General features: G+C 42.5%; 1 protein-coding gene across 6 annotated transcripts in view; it reads left to right on the forward strand.

Annotated features, from left to right (window-relative positions):
- FAM168A (family with sequence similarity 168 member A) overlaps positions 1-24,894 on the forward strand; it is a 207,748-nt gene that overhangs the window by 171,836 nt on the left and 11,018 nt on the right. For 2 of the 6 annotated variants that reach the window (XM_045484088.1, XM_045484087.1), the window contains 4 exons: positions 8,751-8,831; positions 13,846-13,872; positions 17,975-17,986; positions 18,842-18,967. In XM_045484088.1, the coding sequence (XP_045340044.1) occupies positions 8,751-8,831; positions 13,846-13,872; positions 17,975-17,986; positions 18,842-18,967 (246 nt within the window). The remainder of the gene's footprint in view (positions 1-8,750; positions 8,832-13,845; positions 13,873-17,974; positions 17,987-18,841; positions 18,968-24,894) is intronic. The other 4 variants (XM_045484086.1, XM_045484091.1, XM_045484089.1 and 1 more) reach the window with 4 other exon arrangements.

A 24,894-nucleotide genomic window follows, 5' to 3' on the forward strand; every position in this document is an offset into this window, starting at 1 on the left:
ACCAACTTAGCTACCTAAGTGCCCATTTTTTTTTTTTTTTTAATTGGGGAAAACCCATCAGCAGAAGACTGAACAAGGCAAGAAGAAAGTTGAATTGCTTTAAGGGAAGGGGATTTGTAAATTGAAGTCTGGCCAAAGGTGGGCAATCAGGATGGAGAAAGGGTTGAAGGAATTGGATCTATTGGATTTAGACAAGAGAAGATTCAGGAAGAATATCTGATAACCTTCATATCTCTGGAGGATTGTCCTGGAGCAGAAGGAACATACATATTCTTTGAGAACCAGGACCAGTAGCTTGGAAGCTTTTCAGGGTCAGATACCTTATAAGCCAGGTTGTTAGCCAGTGTGAAGAATTTCTTAACTTTCAGAGCTCTCCTGCAGGAACTTTGACTGCCTAAAGGGCTTCTGAGCATACCATCATTAGAAGAGTGTGCCAGCAGGGGCCATGTGGCCAGCTATGAGGACCATTATAAAGGATATTCTTGTACTGGGTGGCAAATTGGACTCAATCATCTCTAATACCTCTTCTAACTCTGTAATTCAGTGCCTGTGTGATGCTTTTCTTTAAAAAAAAAAAAAAATTTTTTTTATATTTATTTTTGAGAGAGACAGCGCAAGTGGGGGAAGGGCAGAGAGAGAGGGAGACAAAGAAACCGAAGCAGGTTCTAGGCTCTGAGCTGTCAGCACAGAGCCCAGTGTGGGGCTCTAACCCACAAATCGTGAGATCATGACCTGAGCCACCCAGGCACCCCTCTGATGCTTTTCAATAGCACCAGTATGACTTACATTAGTATGCTGAGTGGGAATAATAGCTGTTGTGTTGTGTTGTGTTTTGGGTAACTGAACCATCTTTGACCAAATTGAGTAATTTTTTGTTTGCCCACATTATGAAGCTAAAACTTGTTGGGGGCGGGGGGGGGGGGCAGCCAAATCCCAAGGTTTGTGTTGCGTTGACTCATGTTTTGAGGAGAGGTAGGGAAGTTGGTAGAAATGGACTTTGTCTCACTCAGCAGGCCTGGATTCTGTCTCCACTCTGTTCACGAGCTATTTAAGGTAAGTCTAAGATATGTAAGATAAGTCTAAGTTTCAGTATCCTTATCTCTAAAATGGGATTGCTAAGGTATTTCATGGAGTTAGTGTGAAGATTAAATTAGATAAAGAAGGCCTGACATAATGCTCAGAACATAATACAGATTCAAAATTATATTCTTCCTTTTACCCTCTTTTTTATTTTGAGAGAATTAAGTATTTTTTGTTTGGGTTTTGGTCACCAGGCCTTGAAGTGAAGGGGGTGGCAGTTTTTTTCTTTTTCATCCTGAGCTGCAGACCTAAAATGTCTTCATTGCATAAGTGTCCCCTGATCACAAAGACATAATCCTCTTTGTCTTCCTAAGCCAGGGAGTTAGTTTTCCACTAGCCTTTTGATACTCTTGCTTTCTTACTTCCTAAAGATCAAGTCATTTCAGAAATAGTCCTCTGATTTCTCTTAAAAGCAATTTCTAATTTCCATTTTAATCGAAAACTAGCTTTACATTTCTTCAGTCCTAATCCTAGTGACAACAAGAGGAAGGGATTAGATTATATTGACATCCATAAAGCAATTAAAATGTACACATCAGAATCCCAGGAAACCTGATCACTACTATAGCTTTTGGGATACAAAGGAGAAAAGCTCATTTTTTTCCGTTTATTCTCTTTACTCCTGACCTTCAAAGAATTTAACTATAGAAGGGGCAGACTTCCTTCCAAGGACCAAATCATAGTTATTTGACAGGTGTGGAAAAGGCATTATTGCTTTCAGGATTCCCTTTCCAGTAATACCACTGACTTGCTGAAAAATCTTATCCAGAAAGACACTTCACCTCTCCAAGCCTCTGTTTCCTTTTCTACAAAATGGGGGAAATAGCATTAGTTTAGTTTTGTTTTAAGATTCTATTTTTAAGTAATCTCTACACCCAATGTGGGGTCTGAACTCACAACCCCAAGATCCAGAGTCATGTGCTCCACTGACCAAGCCAGCCAGGTGCCCCAACATTAGTGTTGTTTTGAGGCTCAAATGAAATCACAGGTGTAAAAAATATCTTTGTGTGAGCAGTGGGAGAAATGTATATGGTGTATTATTTGAACTCAATATCTTTACCCCTGATGAGCTTCCACAGATCCAGGTAGCTCTGGGGGACCAGGACCTGGAATGCATTCTGCTCCCTTGGGTCTTTGAGAGTCAAAGGGAATGTCTTTGGAGTGTGCCAGGAGGAGACTTCCAGCAGGGAATAGCTGCATACCAGCAAGTGCTACTGTGGACTAAGCTTATATTCTAGTGGTGGGAGACAGATGGTCTCCCCTAAGCAAGTAAACATATAGTATGTCAGGCTAAGTGCTGTGAAGAAAAACAAAGCAGGATAAGAAGCATAGAGAGTAATGAAAGTTGAGAGTACTATTTTAGAAAGAATATAAAATCCTTTGAACAGAGTTCCAGGAAGAGGGAATACAAAGAGTAACAGGCTGAGATGGGAAAATGCTTGACACATTAAGAAGAGCAAGGAAGCCAATGTGGCTGGAGTAGATTAGCATGGGGGCAGATAGTTGGAGAGGAAGTTTAGAGAGGTGGCTGAGGCTCAAGTGGGTCATTAAAAGGATTTCTTTGTGATTGCCATGGGAAGCTAAAGAGAGGAGTGTCATGATCTGATTTAATGTTTTAACAGGATCACTCTGACTGCTGTGGGAAATAGACTGCACAGAATCAAAGGTACAAGCAGGGAGACCAGTTATGAAGCTAGTGCAGTAATTTGGAAAGATGTATGTAGGCAATGAGAGAGAGTCAGATTCTGAATATATTCTGAAGGTGGAACTGAAAGGATTTGCTGATGTGGATAGGAGAGAAAGAATAGTATCAAGGATGAATCTAAGGTTTTTGGCCTGAGGAACTGGAAGAATGAGTTGTCATTTACTGGTGTAGAGAAAACTGCAGAGGAACAGGTTTAGAAGGGAATAGGAGGATAGAAAGTAAAAATTCCTTTTCAAGGACAAGTTTGAAATAATAATAGCTGACTTTTTGAAGTCTTAACTATTTGCCTGGCTCCTAGTGCTTTGAGGTCTTAACTAATTTAAACTTAGGGCAACTTGTTAGGTAAGTAACAGTCCCATTTTACAGATGAAAACTCAAGCACAGAGGGGGTAAATAAGTGGCCCAAGATCACATAAATAGTCGTGTTGCTGGAATACATACCTAAGTCTGGGTCTAGCTCCAGAGACCAGGCTATCCAATAGCTTTGATAGTCTAGCAAACATCCAAATGGAGATGTTGAGTAGGCAGTTAGATACTATATGAGTCAGGAGTTGAGGAGAGAAGTCTGGTTTAACAGTACGAAACTCAGACATTGTGACAGATATAGCTGGAAAGGTAAGTTAGAGCCATCCACTATAAAGGGAGACATGGTTACAAGAAGATAAAATGATGAGCTCAAGCCCCCAAGACAACCTTTCCTCTCAGGTATGGTTACCCCATCAGTCCTGCTTCTTAGAGCCAAGGAAGGTACAAACCAAGCCACTTATGGATGTCCCAAAATGCTACCCTCCATGCTCTTGCCTGGAATGTCCTTCTTTGTCTTTCTTATCCACATCCAGGACACCTAGTGCCCTGCATAATCCCTGGCAGATAGTAGATACTAAAAAATATTGGTTAATGAAGGCCTCTTCTCTGCCCACTCTCAACCTTTATCATGGCACTTTTCAGGAGGCATTCTAACTATCCACTTATCCATCTTTCTCCCTCATTAGTTGGTGACTCTCTCAAAGCCAGGGACCCTGCTGAATTTGTTTCTCTTGTTTATAAACCTATCTTAGCTCCAGAATACCGCTCCCCCTCCCCACCATAATCTCTGCATTGAGTACCTATTTTCTGCCTTATCTGTGCCAGGCTTTAGAGATGCCAGCACCATCATCAACAGAAGCAGCAAGATGAATAATATCGTTGGGAACAAGGAAACAAAACCAAACCAGGAAAGTTGTAGGGAGGAAGACTATCTTACATTTGATGCCCTTTCTAGAGAAGGAAAGTTGATGGTGGGGAAGAGATTCTCTACTGGCCACAAAGACTATTCACCACCACCTTATGTTTGAGAAGCTCAGATGCTTCCTGTCCAGGCTGAGGGAAGGGGAGGGGAGGAGTGGTGTGTTAATAGAGTGGGAACGAGGAACTGACCGAAAGCTATTGTATACAAGCAAATAAGACATAGTTGTGTCTTCAGGGAGCTTACAGTTTGGGGAGGGTGAGCAGGACAGGAAATATAAACATACCGTTGATGTACAGTGTGATAAGTTCTGTAATTGGGGATACATGTGTCTTCAAATTTGTTCTGTTCTGAAGGGCAGAAGCTACCAATAGAGTTCAGTGAAGTATGAAAAGTCACTTTCAGACCATCAGAGCAATCTCACAGTATAGTAGGGGTCTCAGGAAAGGAGTTTGCTATCTGTAGAGATGTAAGGACTAGATTGAATGATCCCATGAGTGTGTCATAGAGGAGGCCCTAGACCCAAATGTGAGGGTCGACCAAATGGCCTTTGAGTACATTCTAGCATCAGCAGTCCCTTTTCTTTCTCTCAGCCTGAGGAGGTCATTTATAAAACAAAGAGGGTTGGAGGATCAAATAAAGTTCGTTCTATTCAGCCATCTTATATCTGTCAAACACAAGTGAATGAAAAATAATTCTACTTGGAAACATTGAAGGGAGATCCTATAATTGCCCCCCAAAGTAAAAGGCATCTGAGGGGCGCCTGGGTGGCGCAGTCGGTTAAGAGTCTGACTTCAGCTCAGGTCACGATCTCGCGGTCCGTGAGTTCGAGCCCCGTGTCGGGCTCTGGGCTGATGGCCCAGAGCCTGGAGCCTGCTTCCGATTCTGTGTCTCCCTCTCTCTCTGACCCTCCCCCGTTCATGCTCTGTCTCCCTCTGTCTCAAAAATAAATAAAAACGTTAAAAAAAAAAAAAGGCATCTGAAATGACAAAACAGGGGTATGATTACCCTTGGCCTCACAGTCCTCTCACGTGAAGCTGAATATAGATTTCAGCTAGGAGACTGGGTCACTTTGCTTCTCAGATTAAAGCCCTGACTTTCTTCTTGATAAGTAGCAGATCTCCATGATGCTAATTAAGAGACAACAAGTTATCTACCTTGGTTCTGAAATTAGAAAATGATTGAGGGATAAAGTGAGATGAATTTTCTTTGGAGTTGGAAAAGATTTAGGGAAAGGCATACTAACAAAGATATATTATTAAAGTGCAATATTTACAAATCCCAAAGAAGCTTTTAGGGATTTAGGGATTTAATCTTTGACTTTTAAAATCAGCTTTCCATCATCAGTCAAAATACCAATGAGCATTAAAAAGCTGCAGGGAGCAGTGAGACAGGCACTTACCTACTGCTAGTGCAAGAACAAATTGATAGTTTGTCTAGGAAGCAGTTTGGCAAAGTATGTGAAAACTCTTAGCACGTCACTTCTCATCACCTCTGCTGATATTGCCCTGATCTGAGGCCCATCATCTATTGCTAGGAGTTTGCAGTAGCCTTCTAACTGGTCTCTGCTTCTCCACACTGCCCACATTATACTCTGCTTTCAACACAGTGATCAGAGTGACCCTTTTCAAACAAAAGTCAGATCATATTATTCTCCTGCTCAAACCCCTGTGATGTCTTCTCATTTCACTCAGAATGAAAGTGAAGTCCTTTCAATAGGACTATGAGGCCCTGTGTGAACTGTCCAGCCCTTTACCTCTCTGACTTCCTCTACTACTACTGTCCCTCTCATTTGTTCCACTTCAGCCGTACTGGCCTCTTTGCTGTTCCTCAGACACATCCCATAGGCTTTCCACTTAGGGGCTGTGTACATTTTCCTTCATCTGAAATGCTCTTTCTTTAGCCATCTGCTTGGGTAACTTTATTTCCTTCAAGTCTTTGTGAAAATCTTACCTTCTCAATGTGTCTTATATAGGTTACCCTATTCAATATGGCAGTGCCTCCGTCCAACACTCTGGCACTTCTTACACTCTCTACCCTGCCATTTTTCTCTTTTCCATAGCACTTTAGACTGTGTTTATTCATATTTACTATTGTTTTTTAATTTTTTTTTTTCAACGTTTATTTATTTTTGGGACAGAGAGAGAGCATGAACGGGGGAGGGGCAGAGAGAGAGGGAGACACAGAATCGGAAATAGGCTCCAGGCTCCGAGCCATCAGCCCAGAGCCCAAAGCGGGGCTCGAACTCACGGACCGCGAGATCGTGACCTGGCTGAAGTCGGACGCTTAACCGACTGCGCCACCCAGGCGCCCCTCATATTTACTATTTATCCACTGCCTTCTCCTACCTTTTTAAAATATAAGTTCCACAAGTACAGGCATCACAGTGTCTGGCACAGAGTAAATACTCAAATATTTGTTGAATGGATGAGCTTTAAAAATAGCGCTATCTTTTGACCTAGAAATCTCACTTCTAGAATCGTTCCTAAAATAGAGATTTAGCCAAAGATTTATTTAGGTTGTTCTCATAGCTGCATTTACTATAATGAAAATTTGCAAACAACCTAAACATCTAAAAACAGAGTCATGGTTAAATGATTTGATATCTACATAATGGAATATCATAAAGATGTTTAAAATAATGTTTTTGAAGAATATGTAGTTAATATGGAAAAATACTTACAATGTTAAAGTGAAAAAGTAGAATATAAAACTACATATACCCGTACCTCACACCATTTACAAAAATGGATTGGTAATCTAAATATAAGAGCCAAAACCATACAACTTGTAGAAGAAACCATAAGGTTAAATCTTCATGACCTTGGATTTGGCAATGGATTCTTAGATATGACACCAAAAGCATGAGCAACAAAACAAAAAAATAGGTAAATTGGACTTCATCAAAATTAAAAATTTTTGTGCATCAAAGGCATTGTCAAAAGGAAAAGACAACCCATGGAATGGGAGAAAATATTTGCAAATCATATACCTGATTAGGGTTTAATATTCAGATTATATAAAAGATTCCTTAAACTCAACAACAGAACCAAGTGACCCAATTTTTTAAATGGGCAACTATTTTGAATAGACATTTCTCCAAAGAGGTATATGATGACCAATAAGCACATGAAAAGATGCTCAACATCATTAATCATTAGGGAAATGCAAATTGAAATCACAGCAAGATACCACTTCATTCCTACTAGGATGGCTATAATTAAAAAAAAAAAAAAAAGGTAACAACTGTTGCTGAGGATATGGGAAAATTGAAACCCTGATACATTGCTGATATGAATGTAAAATGGTATAGCCACAATGCAAAACAGTTTGGTGGTTCCTCAGAAACCACCAAAGGATAAATGGTAAATAGATGTGGCATATACATACAGCGGATAATTATTCAGCCTTAAAAAGGAATGTAGTTTCAGTACATGCTTAAACATGGGCATATCTCAAAAACATTATGCTAAAGTGAAAGAAGCTAGACACAAAAGGGTAGTATATGATTCCATTTATATAAAATATCTAGAATAGGTAAATTCATAGAAACAAAGTAGATTAGAGGTTAACAGGAGCTATGGTTAGAGGGAATGGGATATTATTGCTTAATGGGTATAGAATTTAGAGTGATTAAAAAGTTTTAGTAACAGATAGTGGGGATGTTTGTACAACATTGTGAACATGATTAATGACACTGAATTATACACTTAAGTGGTTAAAATCACAAATTTTGTTATATGTATTTTGTCCCAATAAAAGTTTCCAAAAAAGGGGCTCCCTGCAGGCTCAGTTGGTAGAGCATGTGACTCTTGGTCTTGGGGTCGTGAGTTCAAGCCCCACATTGGAGAGTAGATTGTACTTAAAAAAAAAAAAAAATCCTTTAAAAATTAAACAACAACAACACCAACAATATATAACATGCAGTGGCAGGCTAGATCTAGCTTGTGTGCACCCTCTAGAGCCAGTTGTGAGCGCCTTTTCCCAACTACTCCTTCAGTGACATTGGTAGCTTGAAATTGGCCACGGTGGGAGTATTTCTACCATGGAACTTGGCAAATGCTAGAAATAGAACTCCACTTCAGTCCCCTCAAGCCAGTTGTTAAATATTTACCAGAACACCACTGAATATATGTGAATATATAAAAATGTATAGAAAACTCTCCAGAAGGATAGCTGTTACCACCTCGGGGGAGTAGAGTAGTGTTGCAGCAGGAATGTGAGAGTAAACTTAGACTTTTTACCACATACACTTTGATGGTGTTTCCATTTTTTTTGTTCTTTTTTGCAATGAGTACATAGACATACAATTCTTATACTGTTTTTTTAATGTTTACTTTTATTTTTGAGAGAGAGAGAGAGAGAGAGAAAACACAAGTTGGGGGAGGGGCAGAGAGAGAGACACGCAGAATCTGAAGCAGGCTCCAGGCTCTGAGCTGTTAGCACAGAGCCAGACGCAGAGCTCGAACCCACAAACTGTGAGATCATGATCTGAGCCCAAGTCGGATGTTTAACCAAATGAGCCACCAGGAGCCCCATTTCTTGTGCTATTTTTTTAAAAAAGAAAAATCTGCATGTATTAGGATTGTGGTATTGGTGCCTTTTCTCAAGAGGCTAAAAGCTGGTTACATATACTGTCTGAAAAAAAAGGCCCATGAAGAGGCTGAAGGCCAACCCTGGGACTTGGATTCTGTTTCCTTTTCTTGTCCAATTAATTGGGGCTTTTTTGTCTCTTCACAGGTTACCCTACAGCCTACCCCGCAGCAGCCCCTGCCTACAATCCCAGTCTGTACCCCACCAATAGCCCCAGTTATGCTCCAGGTAAGGAGAAAGTGAAGACAGCAGTGGTGCCTGGGGTGGGAGGTGGGACTCTGTTTGGAAAAACAAACCCACCTGCTGGCCTTTTCCTGTCCTTAATGGCTCTGGACTCCGCCCATCCAGGCCTGATTCTCCTGGGAGTCCCCTCTGGGAACTGGGGGCAGTTGAGCCTAAGGGTTGGGGTGGGAATAGAATCTCCTCCGTTCTCCTTGGGATTTAAGGTTGGCCCATCTTTTCTCTGCTGGAATATCTGAAACATGCATCCTCTTCACAGAACCTTTTCTGCTCTCCCAAACAATGTCCAAATCAGTTCTTTGCTCGGTTTTCCCTAAGGCTGCCATTGAGACACACACAGATGCAAACACACACACACCAGACTTCCTGGGTGTGGATTTGGAAGAGAGTGAGAGACTTGCCACCAGAGGATAAAGAACTGGTTTTCAGGCTGAGGCAAGGAACCTGTTTTTCACAAATCACAAAGGCCTAGCATTCCTTTATCTTATCCATTCCTGGATAGAGATTGATACAGATTTTAAATGCTAAAAAAATAAAAAATTGTTCTCATTTGGGCTAGGAGCAGTGCAGAGGTCTTACCACCAATACTAACCCTCATACTTAGTGGGTGCTTTAACACTCAAGGGGCCGGAGAAAGGATCTGGATGCTGCATGTAGAAAGTCCTGGGTTTGAATCCTGATTACTCAACTCACCAGTTGTGAGGCCTTGGACAAAATAGTTCTCTCAGAGAAATGTGCTACTTACTTACCTCAGGGGCGTAGATGGTTTTAAGTAAGTTCCTCTTTATTTACTCAACAAGAATTTATTTGTTGAATGTCCTCCACACTAGAATAGAGATAAAGAGCCATCTTTGCCTAAAATAACTTCTAGTTCATTTGGGAGTTGGCATATAAACAAATTCATAGCTGTGCGGTGTGATGAAAGGGTACAGGATGCTTCACAGGGGGTCTTGCAATAGAGACCCGAGGGAGAAGCAGGAGACATTCTTTTAAGCACATAAGGAAAGAATTGGACATTCTAAACAGAGTAGAGCCTGGGCAAAGGAATGGTGATGTGGGAATGGTTGAAGCACACTGTAGGGGTGGGGATAATAGATGAATCTGAACTACAGATGTCCAAGGGCCAGATTTGGAAAGGCCTTAAATGCCATAATCATACCCCCCCCCCCACCATGTTCTTGTTTGGTAATGATTATTCTAGAGTTAAAAAGCTTGAAAAGACCTTAGAGATCCTCCAGTTCAGCTCCTTCTCTTGACAAGAGAGATCCAGAGATAAACAGTGTTTTGTCCAAATTACTCAATGATGCAGCAATAGCATATGAACTAGAACCCTTGGCAGATCTTCGAGTTCTTGGTCTCATGCTTTCCTGTGCCAATTCAGCACTCATCCTACCATCGTTCCCTTTCTTCTGGAATATTTAAATAAGAGAAGAACATGGTCTATGTCAGAAGACCTAGATGTGAGTTCTGACTGTCACTTCCTAAATTAACAACCTTAGAGTCACTTGACCTCTCTGAACCTCAGTTGCCCCATTCTAAAGTAGGGATCATTTTGTAATCATACACACGTACATACCGTGAGCTCCCTCTTTTTTGAGAGACAAAGTACTATTTTATGCAAATAAGTGATGTTAACCCCTAAAGTCTTTACATAGGTATGTCATTCCACAGACATTTATTTTGGCCCTGCTATGCCCAAAGCACTCTGGAAGACACTGCATGTGATTCAGATTTGAGAAAGCTGAAGTCATTGACCTCAAAGAGCTTGTGAGGGTAGGAGTAATCCACAAGCTAAAACGTCTCTATCTCAGCATTAATAGTTTATTCTATATTCACTTTTAATCAACAAGATACATATTTCCAAAAAAAGTATAATAGGAGGCAGAAACAATGAAAGCTACAGAAATTTACCCTGATAAAAGATTTAATCAAATTTGATAAGATCTGTCTTAAAAACTACGGTGGTTTTGATTATCAAGTATCTCACAATATAGAAATGATTTAAATTTAAATGCTGTGAGATCTGTGAATTGGCTTGGTAAACTATCTGGTCTAAAACAAAATGAGGTGAGTAATTTCACAAGGTCAGCTAAGGTCAGGATGAAGAAGATGCGTGTGTGTAGTCAGGAGGCCACCAGTGACCTACGGAAGCAGAGTCAATGAAATGGGGAGCCTGGGAGTGAAGAAGCAGAGTTAGCAGACAGAGCCTGCTCTTACAAGAGACTTGACTACAAGGGAAAGGAGAACAAGGGAACGTGGGGTTAAAGGAGGCGTTTTTTTTAGATGTGAGCATGATTAAGCATGTGAGCATGTAAGCGCTGATGGGAAGGAGCAAATGAGGAGGATAAGTCAGAGAGGCTGCCAGATAGAACCAGGCCTTCAAGGAAGCTTTGCTGAGGTGGGAGATCTAGAGCTCTGTTCTCTTCTTTGTTTGGGGGAGCAGGTGGACGGGGCTGCCTCACACAGGAGGGCAGCTCTTCCTCTCCCGACTACAGGAAAGGTCACGGATGCATGTGCTTAGAGTAAATTGTCCAGTGGAAAGTGGAGAGTTCTTGTTTAATGACTTTGATTTGCTGTTGGAGAGGTGAACAAGGATAGAGGGAGGGTTCTTAAGGAGAGAGGTCAATGTGTGAAAGCCTTACTGGAAGGAGAAGGATAAGTGTCACCAGCAGGTGACATAGTCGTGTAACAGGAGGCTCCACTGAGGGTGGAGGCCATGAATTCTTCAAGGCTCTAATTCCAGCACTGGGGCATTTTCTCATAATGTTCAGAATTTATGGTGCTGGTTTGTGGAACTGTTTGAGGATTAGTTTAGCAAGAAAGTGGAAGGACAGGGAATAAAAATAAATAGATAATATTTGTTGAATGGTTCCTATGTACCAGGGACTATTTAAGCTCTTTATGGATATTGACTTGTTTTCTATCACAACAAACCTTTGAAGTCATTACTATTGTTATTCCCATTTTCCAAGTGGGAAAACTAAAATTTAGAGGAGTTAGGAACTAGCCCAAAGATCCAAACTCAGGCATCCTGCCACCACACCTGCATGTGGTCTGTGGCCAGCCAGAAAGAAATTGAGAAGTTAGACTAGAGCAACCAGACTAGAGAGAACAGACAGAAGGAGCCTGGGACTGTGGGGAAAAAAAGAGGAGAGATTGGAAAGCTCCCAGCGTGTATAAAGTACTGATTAGGTCTTAATTTTAAAACAAACAAATATCATCCCACTTCTAACTTGATTTTCCCCAATTTTATGTTTTCAAAATTTCACCATATTTCTAAGCCGTGACTGAAGCAACCTGACCGTTTCCTTAGAAACCCATACAATCCACTGTAGAGCGTGGTATTCCCACATTGTATCAGAAGGCCCCTAACTAGAAGCTGGAAGGACTGATTTTGATGTGACCTTGAGCAGATCCCTTTCCTTTGGAGTTAGACACACCCCACTGGTCTGTTCCATATTTTCAGAGGCCAGCCTCTGCATTCACCAGGTCTCCTGACTGCAGTAGGGGAGCTCCTGCTGAGGAAGGGCCGGCTCAAGGGCAGTGGAGGTTACTCTCAGCTTCCTGCTAGAAGCAGCCATTTGTGATGCTGAGAGATGCCTGTGGGGTAGAAGCCTGCAAAGAGCCAGGCTCTCAGGTTTAAATTTCTCTCAGCATCTTCAAGGAGACCAAGAAGTTGCTTCAGAGAGAGCTATTTTTAGCAGCTCTGAGTACTCTAAGATGTCATCTGTTCACGATGCAGGGAAACATTTCACTCTTTCATTGGTTCTGAAAGCAGTGTGGGTACTTGGAGCTTTTTTCTAAGCTCTTAATGACTTCGGGGATCTTATTTAAGGACCATTTGGCTCTGCAGGAAGCAGGAGCCAACTGAGACTCGTTCTCAGAATCTGAAAACCAAAGGATGTATCACATTATTGGTAATCTGACCTGAAAATGAAAGAAAAGGATAAACAGAATAACTAATGTAGATAGAAATGAAATACCTCCTCACAAGAGATGTGTTTTTTTTGTTTTTTTTTTTAATTTTTTTTTCAACGTTTATTTATTTTTGGGACAGAGAGAGACAGAGCATGAACGGGGGAGGGGCAGAGAGAGAGGGAGACACAGAATCGGAAACAGGCTCCAGGCTCTGAGCCATCAGCCCAGAGCGCGACGCGGGGCTCGAACTCCCGGACCGCGAGATCGTGACCTGGCTGAAGTCGGACGCTTAACCGACTGCGCCACCCAGGCGCCCCAAGAGATGTGTTTATAAACCATTTTCACCTACTGTCTCACTTGATTTCATAGCGACTTTATGAAGTACAAATACAAATTGTTCCTGTTTTGTATGTGACAAACCTGGAGAAGGGCAAAGGAAAGGAATTTGTGCTTCCTGAATACCTGCCATATTCCAGGCACTGTGTGAGTCATGGCACAAATGTTAATTTTTACTTCAGTCTTGTGTGAGTTGAATCTTCCTGCCTCCAGTTTTGCTCAGGGGTTAAATAACTTGTCCAAAGTTGCACAGCTAAAAAAAAGCAGTGGAGCCAGAATTCAAACCCAGCCTGTCTGACCCTACAGCCCCTCCTGTAGCACCTCACTTCCCCAGAAGTTTCAAGTGATGAAGTACCTCTGCATTGGTCCTAGCCCTCTGGGGCTTTACAGAGAGCTCTTCAGAGGCCAAAGGTGATGATTTTGAACCCTGAACCTTTACTTCCTCTCACACACAAAGCCTCTGTCATGTGTGAAGTCCCTCTGCAGTTCAAAGAGCACTAACTTGGGTCAGATGCCTGGAAGATGCAGTGGCGTCAAGGAAGTGCTTCTCTTCAATGAATGGGCTTTCCTGGATGGCAAGTCTGTCATTCCCTCCAGGGTAGAGACACTTCACGCCCTGTGCATTCACTGTTTCTTATGTAGCCTGGGGGAAACTGCTATCTTGAGACAGTCTGTTTTTGTAACTGCAATGTATACTACTTTGCACAAGTTCTTAGTGGTAATTTCAACTAACATTTCTATCCAACAGAGTTTCAGTTCCTGCATTCAGCTTATGGTAGGAGAGCTATTTTTCCTCATCTGTATTATGGCCTATGAATGTGTTATCTCGTAACAACAGTAGATTCCCTCTCCTTCCCTCCCCAAATCCCATCCCTTAGGCTTGGGCTCCCCCAGGTGGCTCAGCAGCAGTTCCTAAAGCATGCAGGAACATGTCTGATGGTGCAAAATCATGGGTTGGAGACACACATGAACCGTCCCCTAGGGCAGCAATGAAGGATCATGGCACTAAAAGGCGTCTTTCCCCTTCCTCACCTCCGGGGTCCCATCTGACCTAGGTCAGAAACTTTCACCCTAACCTGGCTGCTGAATTCAAACAATCAAGTGAACAAAATTCTTCAGCCTGTATGGCTCCTCTCTGTTGGCTTTGTGGCAGCTCCTGTGGAGGAGTACCTGGATCACGCCTATAAGAACCCCAAAACACAATCTGCCCCAGGATCAGATTTTCCATCTCCATTGGCAGTCTGACATGTTTGAAAGACCTGGTTGACTGTAGATACAATCTGTTCCCTTAGCCCAAATCTTGAGCTCTAGCTCATTTTCAGGGCATTTTCCTGGATGGTGAGAGGTGAGGGCCAAGTGTGCTAACTAAGTGGGCAGTGTGGACTCCAGGCCCAAAGCACCACGGGAACTTCTGGGCACCTGTGAGGGTCCCAGCAGTGTAACTGGACTAGGTCCTTTTTGTCACAGACAGTAAGGGACCATGGGAGGGACTTGCCACTTTCACTACTCTCACCTGGGCTGCTCAGGACAATGTTTTCGTTAAAATCTCTGCACATTTTCTCAGCTTTTAACCTTGAATTATTTGGATGTTGAATATTGAATTTGTGTATGGCGCATCTTTCAGGAGATGAGCTGTGAAAATTTCTCCTTGCCACTGCTGTGGGCTGAGTGATCTTGGGCAATTTGCTAATGTCTCCAAGCCATAGAGAGTGTTTTGTTACAGATGTTCTCTCAGCTCCCTCTAATGTTAGCAGTCTGTCCTCTTACAATTTTATTATTTTTGCCAGTCACAGACCTCTCTTATCATTTATGGAGAGTCCATTTTTTGTTTGCCTCAGGATCTATGAACTTGGACAGAAGATTCCATAAAAAGTGAGAGAAGTTCTCATGCTTTCTCACCCCTCTAGTTATAGCATCTGAAATAGAAATACTAAAAAGTATGTGCGGAGCTCTTCTCTTCACAGAATGCTTTGTGCCAGACCCTGCACTGGCTCTTTAGAGATAAAGACTAGTGACACAAGGTCCCTATTCTAAAGGAACTCAATTTAGTGGGGGAGACAGACAAGCCAGCAAGTACAGGGGTTTCTAAGAATCACAGAAACTGGGATAGTGAACCATATGGGATATATGAAGGGGCTGTGGTCAAAGGGTGGGGAAAAGAAAAGACTTCATAGTAGAGGCAAGCTCATGATTGATGGCTTAATAAATCTTTACCAGGTGGCATTTGGGGAAAGACAGGCCAAGAAAAGTGAACCATGAGCAAAAATACAGAGATGTGCTGTGACACTCCTTGGCATATTCTGGGAATGATAAAGTTTGTGTGGCTATAGTGTAGGGTTGGAAAGTGAGAACAGTGAGAGACTAGAGAGATCACAGGGCTAGATCATGAGGGGCCTTGAATGCCACACAAGAAGTTCAGTCTTAGCCTGTAGGCAGTGGAGAACCGTGGAGTGTTCTTAAGATTTTGTGATTTGATTTAGGTCTTAGAAATGTCTCTTGATTGCAGTTTGTAGATTGAAGTTGGCAGGTGTAAAAACAGAACAATGAGGAAGCAGTTGCAGTAGTTAAGAGCTGATGAGAACTTAAATTAGAGCTGTCTATAACTGTGGGGATGGAAGACGAGCAGATACCAGAATTAGAAACTGTTAAGACTGGATGGCACTTCACTTTGATCCTCACGTCAACAATATGAAGCAATCAGAGAGAAGTTATTACTGCTGTGTTATGAGACAACAAAATAAAGATTAAGTGACTTGCCCAAGGTCCCCCAGCTAGTAAGTGGCACAGCCCAGGTTAGAACTCAGATTTCCTGACCTACTGCATTATTCAGGATGATGGTCCCTTGCTGCCTCTCTTCCTTGTAAGTGTGCTTAACAGATTGTTCAGAGTGTCAGAGGGCGTGAGGGCCCCGTATCCAGGGAAGTGAACAACCCAGCACCTGGATGTGGGCAGCATGCTGTGACTGGGCCATGGCCCTTCACTGCCAAGGGTGTGTTCTCTCTCTCTCTCTCTCTCTCTCTCTCTTTCTTTCTCCCTTTCTCTCTCTCTCTCCTTTTTAAATTGAAGAATACATATACAGTAGGACATAAAGTGCACTAGTCTCAAATGTACAGCTCAGTAATATTTGACATATGTATACACTTGTATTTTACTACCACCTAGTTGAAAGTGTAGAACATTTCTAGGAGTTGGTACCTTTCATGGCACCCAAGAGCGGGCATGCCTGTCAGAGCAGCCTCCTCTATTACTGTGCCTCTAAAGTTTCAGTTGGATTGTCTCTATCCCACAACTGAGCTCTCAGTTGCTACCACCAACAGAATGGGTTACTTTAGAATTTTACATGGAAGAGGAAGATCATATGGCACAATACAACAGACCAATGAGGAAGTCAAGTTGACAGCTGATATTTGTTGGTTTTTGTAGTCTTCATATTTGTCCAGTTTTAAATTATAAAGTACTCAAATATAGAGAGAAACATAGAAAATCCCAATATTTGTTTTCTTTTCTTTTTTAATGAAACCAGAAGGAAATACCCACTTCTTCAGGACATACACAGTTTAGTTCACTTGATCAGTTAGATAAGACATAATTAAAGGCACAGTCGCACTTGCTTCTTTCCTGGTTAATCTGGAATGTTATTTTATTGCGCATAATGCTGTCTTGTTCACTCTCTGGTTGGCGTGTGGCTGTGTTGCATCCCCAGCTAGCCCATAAATACCTTGTGTGCGGTGACCATGACCCACATGTGTTCCTGTCCACTGTGGCGCTCCCCTCAGTGCTGAGTGCAGTGTAGGCTTCAGTTACTCTTTGGTTAATCTTGATTTGCTTTAATTGTCATGCAGTCCTTCAGACTGATGTCAGACTTTTGGCTTATGATGAAAATTATGGTGAAGTATGCACCACTTGGGGGAAAAAACTGGCCTGGAACAGGACATCCAAATTTTATGTGGCTAAATTCAGGCCTTCTGCTCCCTGATGGAACCCTGTAGGGTCTTGAGGACATCTGACTTCTCAGAATTACATGTTTCACTTTTTAGGAAGTTGTTTGGAGTGACCAGGGCTTTCCAGCCACATTGAGTGGCAGATTCTAAATTTGGAGACATCTTGATAAGATTTTTCAACACTAATTGGATCCTTTATTAATCCCCACCCCCTGCTCCCACCCCGGGGAAAAGAAACTCAAGGTAATTGTTTAAAATTGACTGCCCTCCTCCTGTATTGTTTGCAGAGCCATGTCTTGGTGTCCAGCAAAGGCTTTGGACTCTGCATGGAATTCTGCTGGGTGTCCATTTCTTCTGCCAGAATTCTCCTTTTAGTGTCACTTTCCTGCCCATGATTTCCTTCTCATTTCTCAGCATCTGCTGTATATATTGCGGGCCATTAATGCAAGCGCAGAGTCAGCCTAGAACAGCTACACTTCTAGCCTTAGTTTGGCAAAACAGCAGGGTCCTTGACCTCTTCCTCTGGCCGCAGTACTCCCAAGGCTGAAGGAACCAGAGGCATTACCTGTTACCTGGATGGGCAGAGGGGTTATGGGATCTCTCTGGAGGCGGGCTGTCCTTGCCCTGGCAAAATCAGAGTGGACAGGCATACTTCTCATGCCACCATGCTGCACCTTAGCCCCTTGTTAAAATGTTTCCAGTATATCCAACTATTGCCAGTGTAGCCCCCACATCCTGCTAATGTTCCTTAAAACCCCTCATACCCAAGATGTTATTTGAGTGGAAAAGATACTATTAAAATTGTTCTTCCTACTCTAAATAGAAATTTGGGTCAAGAACGGTTTCTCCTTTAGGAGAAAGTATATCAAGAGAAATCTCTAAAAAGTTAGGCATTTCCCCCCTTTGAAACCCTCTTTCCTCTCTCCTTCCCCACAGGATACCATGAAGGTAAGTTTTTTGTCATTCCCCACTTCCAGATCATATGAAACATCATCCTTCAGATTTCTCAGGCTAAGCTTCAGGTGAACCTGAGAAGTGTCTGCAGATTTCAGACTGCGCCTCATCTCTATTTTACACCTATCCCAAGTTTGACATAGAATTTCTTAATGGCCCAGCAGATCATCTCTAATTCATGAGGAGATATCTCAGGTGGGGCACAGCAGCACCTCAATAGGAGGTATAAAGGGTGTGCAAGATGTTTATCTGTCTGGCTCCAGCTGGGTGTACAGAAGAAGAAGGAATGGGAAGAGCCCCTGTGGACAGCCTATGCCTCCTGAACTGCCACAGCTCAGTCCCTTTAACAGAGATGGCAGTCCAGCAAGGTTCATGTCATGTGATAATTCTTTTGAGGTCTCTCTTTGAAAAAAACTTATTAAACACCCCCCAGGTGAGATTTCAGACATGAAAAATGAGTACTTGGTTGATGTGGCCCAGTACACAAAGGCTCCAAGTTGTGACATATTCATAAGAAAGCGGCTAAGGAATATCCCAGAGCCTTAGGTCAGAATGTCAGTAGGAGGTGGTATTCATAGGCATCTTCATAAGGTTTTGGTAGTGGATAGAAAACCCTGGCTCTCTTAGTGTAAACTCAGATTTCCTTGGTTTCAAATCATTTGGAAGCTCACTTCAGCACTCCCCGCAACCCACTCGCCCATCTCAGAAAGGCTGAACCATCCTGTGTGTCTGAACAGGGCCCCTTGGGTTATATGTTTCCATCCAGCACAAGACCCTTGCTTTGTGTCTGTGATTGGTGGTGCCCACTTCTTATTTCTGCCTAATGCCATTCTTGTGTCTTCCCTTAAGCAACTCTGCTGATGAAACAGGCCTGGCCACAGAACTCGTCTTCCTGTGGTACTGAAGGCACCTTCCACCTCCCAGTGGACACCGGGACCGAGAACCGAACTTACCAAGCATCCTCTGCGGCTTTCAGTAAATACAGCCTGTCTCCTCCTTTCCTTGTTCCCCTTGGTTGGGACTGATTTGTCTCTTAGAAAGAAAGGAAAGGGCACTTTTAAAACTGACCTTGTAAGACACTTATTTTAAGAGGTTCTCCTACCCACACAAAAAATTGACCTTCCTCATACAAGGAAGGTCATCCTCTTTGATCATGTACCCGGCTTTGGGGAGACACAAAGCAGTGAGGGAGGGAGGAGGAAGTATGCACCTGGCCAACAAGTTTGATAAGGGAAGAACTGTTACTACATTTTAAAGGAAAGAACATTTGAAGGCCTGTGGACCTTTGGACAGAGAGGGCTCCTCTAGCTAGCACAGGGTTTCACAACCTTGCCATTATGGACATCTGGACCAGATAGAAATTCTTTGTTGTAGGGGGCCAACTTGTTCATTGTAGGATGCTAAGCAGAATCCCTGGCCTTGCCCCGCCCTCTTTCCCCCCCATCCCCAGATGCCAGCAAACCCTCATTATGGCAACCAAAATATCTCTAAACATTGCCAAGTGTCTCCTGGGGAGGCAGAATTGCCCCCTGCATGAGAAATATTCTCCGAGTGGAAGCTACACTGTGAGAGCAAGGTATGTACAGGGAATCCTCAGGGAAGACAGAAACCATCTGGCCAATCAGATTGGTTATGTTCATCTTGAGGTTCAGTGGGGTGACTGATGGTTTCACCTTCACACCTGATGTTTACTTTTTTTTAATGTTTATTTTTGAGAGAGAGAGAGAGAGAGAGAGAGAGACAGACGGAGTGCAAGTAGGGGAGGGGCAGAGGGAGAGGGAGACACACAGTCTGAAGCAAGCTCCAGGCTCTGAGCTGTCAGCACAGAGCCTGATGCAGGGCTCAAACTCAAGAACTGCGAGATCATGACCTGAGCTGAAGTCGGACGCCTAACCGTCTGAGCCACCCAGGTGCCCCCACACCTGATTTTTAATACAAGATGTCTCTGTGGGTAAAATGAGGACCAGTGTTTAGAAGTTACTGAGTGGCATTTTGACTCCATATAAGGAAGACTTTGTGCCTTGTTGGAGCTGTCCCAAAGAGGAATGGCTGGCTTTGGTTGTGGGGAGTGCTTTTTTCTTAAGTTGTGCCAGCAGAAGCTTGACATACCCTTAAGAGGGATATTGCAGATAAAGCCTGATAGTTTGTAGTTCAGTTAATTATTAATCTATTAAGTGGATTAAACGAATATGCTGCATTTTTTTCTTTTTTTTAATACCCAATGTTATTTTCTCCTTAGTTACTGTTGCCCCTAGATGTCGTCATCAACTTACATTTGAAGAACCTAACTCTTCACCTTTAGAGAATTTGCTTTCATTATCACCCTCTCATTTAATCTACACTATAGTCCTATTATGGTGGATTTTTATTTAGGTTTGAAAGCTGAGGCCCAGAAAGGTAATATGTCCAATGTCATCCAAGTAGCAAGCAGCACAACTAAAAAGATATCACTCAGGTTTAAATTTCAGGTTAAGTTTATTGACTTTTTTCATGAGATTGATTGTACTCATTAAGAGAGGGATGGCAGTAGTAGGGAGTTTTCTCAGGTACCTCAGGTAGAATTGAGCGAACATATATGTAAATGGGTTTATACATACACATATTTTCTCTTAAACCCACACGTGATTGTACATGCATATAGACACACCTACTGTAGTTTAGCAGAAAGAGGCCTGGGATGGAGACCAGAAGAGTTGGATTCTAGACTTGGTTCTGTACAACCTTGGATAATTTATGTCCATGCTCTGGACCTTGGTTTTTCCAACTGTAAAATGAGGGGGCTGGACTAGGACCTCTTGAAAGTTCTGTCTAGCTGTTAGACTCCTGATTCTGTCACGAAGGTGCTGTGTACTCAATATCCACCACCCCAGCAGGGACCTTTCTAGCTACCCTGCCTGTAGTTGACCAGCCAGCCTTTGCTCGCATATATATCTCCAGGGTATTCATTCCCTCCACAGGCAACCCTTTCTACAGTGAGAATGTCTGAATATTAGAAGGCTTCACCTTCTCCTGTGTTGAAATCTTCCTGAAGTCCCATTGAAATGTCCTGCAGCTACCTCCCACTGTCCTCACAGGCTGTCACAGTCGCTGGAAAGGACCACAATGTGCCCCTTTTCTTTAAAGCCAGTAGTGTGTGAACCTGTGGAATTTTTAAATAGAGGCTGGCTCGCCTGCCCCTCCCACTCCCACCAGGCTTCCTCCCGACACAGATTTTGTGGCTTCTAATTGCTACAGAAAATTCAGGGCACTTTAACAAATTCAGTTTAATTTTACTAACACTTGCTAAGGCTGTTTGTAATTGGGTCTCCCTCCTACTTATTCCACACTCTCTTGTTCGGCTATCAACAAGGAGACTTGGGGGTCAAGGCAAGACTCAGACATAGAGCTTTGTTCAGACATGTAAATCTGATGGTCGATAAACCGATTAGTCTAAAAGGCATCCTTGATGTAAGGATCAATGCCTTTGAAGGTGGTAGGGGCTCTCCAACTGAAAAAGATTTATGGTAGTGCAGAAGGATTGAAGAGAGGGCTAAAACAGTTTTTATCTCACTAATGTGCAGACTCTATTTATTTTCCTGTTTGATGGACCCTAAAATTATAGTTAGGGACCTGAGAGAAAGAATAGGGCCTCATAAACAAAGCCTCTTTCATAAGGCAGAGCTGGGACTTCTAGTGATCTAATTCCCTTTTTTCTGTCACAGTATTGCCTTTAATGAAATGATGACATGAAGGCCAAAATGCCAGATGTCCAAGATTGGACTGCAGAGACCTATAACTCAGAAAGGAACCGCTGCCCAGGTCATGGGAAGCCCTGAACTCTGAGCCAGCTCTGCACTGATTTGCTGTGCGATTTTGGGAAGGTCGCTGCCCCCCTCTCAGCTCCAGATTCATTTGAAATGTAAAAAGTTGAATGCAAGTCTCTAATGTCCTGAAGGCATAGCATTCCAAAGTCCTAATCCTGTGACCTTCAGACTTAGGTAGAAGTCCATTCACAAGTGCCAGACCTCCAGTGAGGGAGCTGAGTCTAAGTTCATTTCAGGAAAATCAATGAGGTTTTTTTTTTTGTTTGTTTTTGTTTGTTTTTGCATCATCAAGCCCAATAGCTTCTTTTACTTAGATGCACAGAATAACAAATCCTAAATTTTGCCTTGCCCAAGGTAGCTGTGGCTATAGCTCCAGGGGACTTTATAATCCTCAGTGGTACGGACAGGACTGTCAGTCAGTTGTAGAAAGTCCACTGCAGTGATTTTCTCATAAGTCTCACTGAAATACTCAGAGACTTAGAATATCAACACTAGAATGCCTTCTGATACTATCTAGTCCAAATGAGGGTATTCCTTGAGAGAAGAATTGACCTGACTCACTGATAAAGCCCAGGATGGGAGCCCAGGCAGTTTCTGCAGCCTCTTAACACAGGTGGAAACCTTGAGAACTATTGTAGTTGGAGGAAGGAGCACTGGGTCCTGAGTCCTGGCGAGCAGTTGCTCTGTCTCAGCCATCTGTCTGTCATCTCATCTGTGAAATGTCTGTGCTGGGGGCTTAATGATCTCTAGCTCTGATTCTTCCTTCTCAAACTGTCTGGACAAATGAGCAAGGCCTTCTTCTGCAGCATCATCTTTTGGCTGCCAAGGGTACTCTGGCTGCTGATTTGTATTCTGAGTATATGTGTATCTCATTTCATAACATGAAGAAAGGGAAACATTTTCAGAAAAAGTTATTCTTAGACTTGGAAACCAAATTCTCCTGCAGACTCTTGGTGCTTTTTGATTTTCCTCAGAGAGATAACCTCAATACTTTGTAAGGTGGTTGATTGTCCTTGTGGCATAGAGGAATAGAGCAGCCTTCCCCCAGGGATAGAAATTCCAGAGCACATTCTTGGGGAACATAAAGGAAAGTTGCCAGTACCGTTGGCTTGTTAACTTGAAAGAATTGTGAAGTCATGGTATTTTAAGCCATACAGTTTTAGAATCTTAGAATCCTGGAGTCTGTGTTCCAAGTTGGATCACACAATGGAAGTCATAGTTTAACCTCTCTATTGTAGTCTTTCAGACCAGTCTCTGCTTGCACACCACCAGGGCAGGAAGCTTACTAAGTGTTTCTCTATACAGTGAGAGAGAGAAAAGAATAATAGCTCACCTTTATGAAATGCTTTTAATGTGTCAGGCACTATTCTGAGAGCTTTGCAATTATTAATTAATGTACTTATCACAGCAACCCGATGAAATAGGTACTGTTGTCCCCATTTTACAGATGAGGAGACTGCTGTTTTCTACAGCTGTTAAATAGCAGGGCTGGGGTTCAGACCCAGGCAGTCAGTCTGGCTCCAGACTACTCATAACCGCTACTCTGTGCTGTATAGCTTTCAGAGACAGGTATCTTAGGATTCAAGGGTATCCTGCCCTTCTGCATAGAAAAGAGATGTTCTCCACTCTGGCAGGACTCCTCATAACCTTATTTTATTCCTTTAAATCAGATTGAGCAAGCTATCCCTGTAGAAGTCCAAATAATAAATACTGTAGGCTTTTCAGGCCATATGGTCTCTGTCGTAACTACCGTTGTAGCAGGAAAGCAGCCATAGTTGAGAAGTAAATGAATGGACATGGCTGTTACAATAAAACTTTGCTTACCAAGATAAGTTGCAATACAAAACCTGTAGTTTTCAGGTTTTATGTATTGATTTATTTATTTAATTTTATGGTTTATTTTTTAGTAATCTCTACACCCAGCATGGGGCTCAAACCCATGACCCCAAGATCATGAGTCGCATGCTCTTCCGACTGAGCCAGCCAGGCACCCCTATAGTTTGCCTGTTTTAAATGTTAATAGCTTGCATAAAAGATTCAGTGGTAAATTAAATTTGTGAAATAGTCTCCTGCATATTCCTATCTTGGAGATTCATAGTTCATCCTGTCATTTTAAAACTTCTCAGGGTCATGGAATAAAAAACAAACCTATTTGTCTCTATTCTACATTACTGCACTTTTTTTTTTTAAAACAGTGATTAAAATCCTTCAGAATGATATAGTTCATCGCACAGTCTTGGGACACGCCCATTTTGAGAACCCCCACCTTTGTTTTACAGATTAAAAAACCGTGCCTCCAAGGTGAAGTGCCCCTCAGATGGCTCCTTGTAGATATCACAGACTTAGACTTCTGTCTGCCCCTGAAGTATCTGCTTCACCTGCCTTGACCACATATCATAATTAGTGCCACAATCTAGAAACTTGGAGGAATCTGCTCCAGACTTCTCTCAGCTGATTCGCACCTCCATGTCTAGTTTCTCTTTTTTCACAATGCTACCTTCTCCTGAATGTATTCTTTCCACTCCATCTTCATTGCTACTTATTTCCCAAATGTATTTGACCACAAAACCAGTTTCTCGTGGAATAAACTATGGATCTGCAGATGGAAAAGTAAATGACATGATTCCAGGGAAGAGGACAAGGATGCCTTTCGGTGGTGCCTTTTGTGGTGACCAAATAGCAGCGTTCATATCCTACTGAGTACTTCATCAGGTGCGGGGAGGTGGTTGGGGGGGGGGGGGCCAGGCCAGTGCTGTGGATGGAGACAGATTTGTGACCTTACAGCAGCTTGCTTTTACTTGGGGATAGGGTAAAAGAGACCTAGGATCTTTAGAAAAATGGGATTTTAGTTCAGGAGGAGATCTTCATTCTTAGCCTTCTGATTTAACAAAATAGAAACTAAAGCCCAGACACTTGATAATAGGCACACCAAATTGGAAAAAAAAAAAAGCCTGAACTGAAGCCTTGGTCTGTTTTCTTCCAATAAAGCACCCCTCTCTGCTCTGCCCCCCAGTCCCTTCTTGCAGAATCAGCACCACGTTGCTGACAGTCCTTGGTGAGTATTTTGTAGGTGAAAGACCTTACTTTGAGACAGGAGAA

Source organism: Leopardus geoffroyi, chromosome D1 (genome assembly GCF_018350155.1).
Source record: "Leopardus geoffroyi isolate Oge1 chromosome D1, O.geoffroyi_Oge1_pat1.0, whole genome shotgun sequence".
Taxonomy (NCBI): Eukaryota; Metazoa; Chordata; class Mammalia; order Carnivora; family Felidae; genus Leopardus; species Leopardus geoffroyi.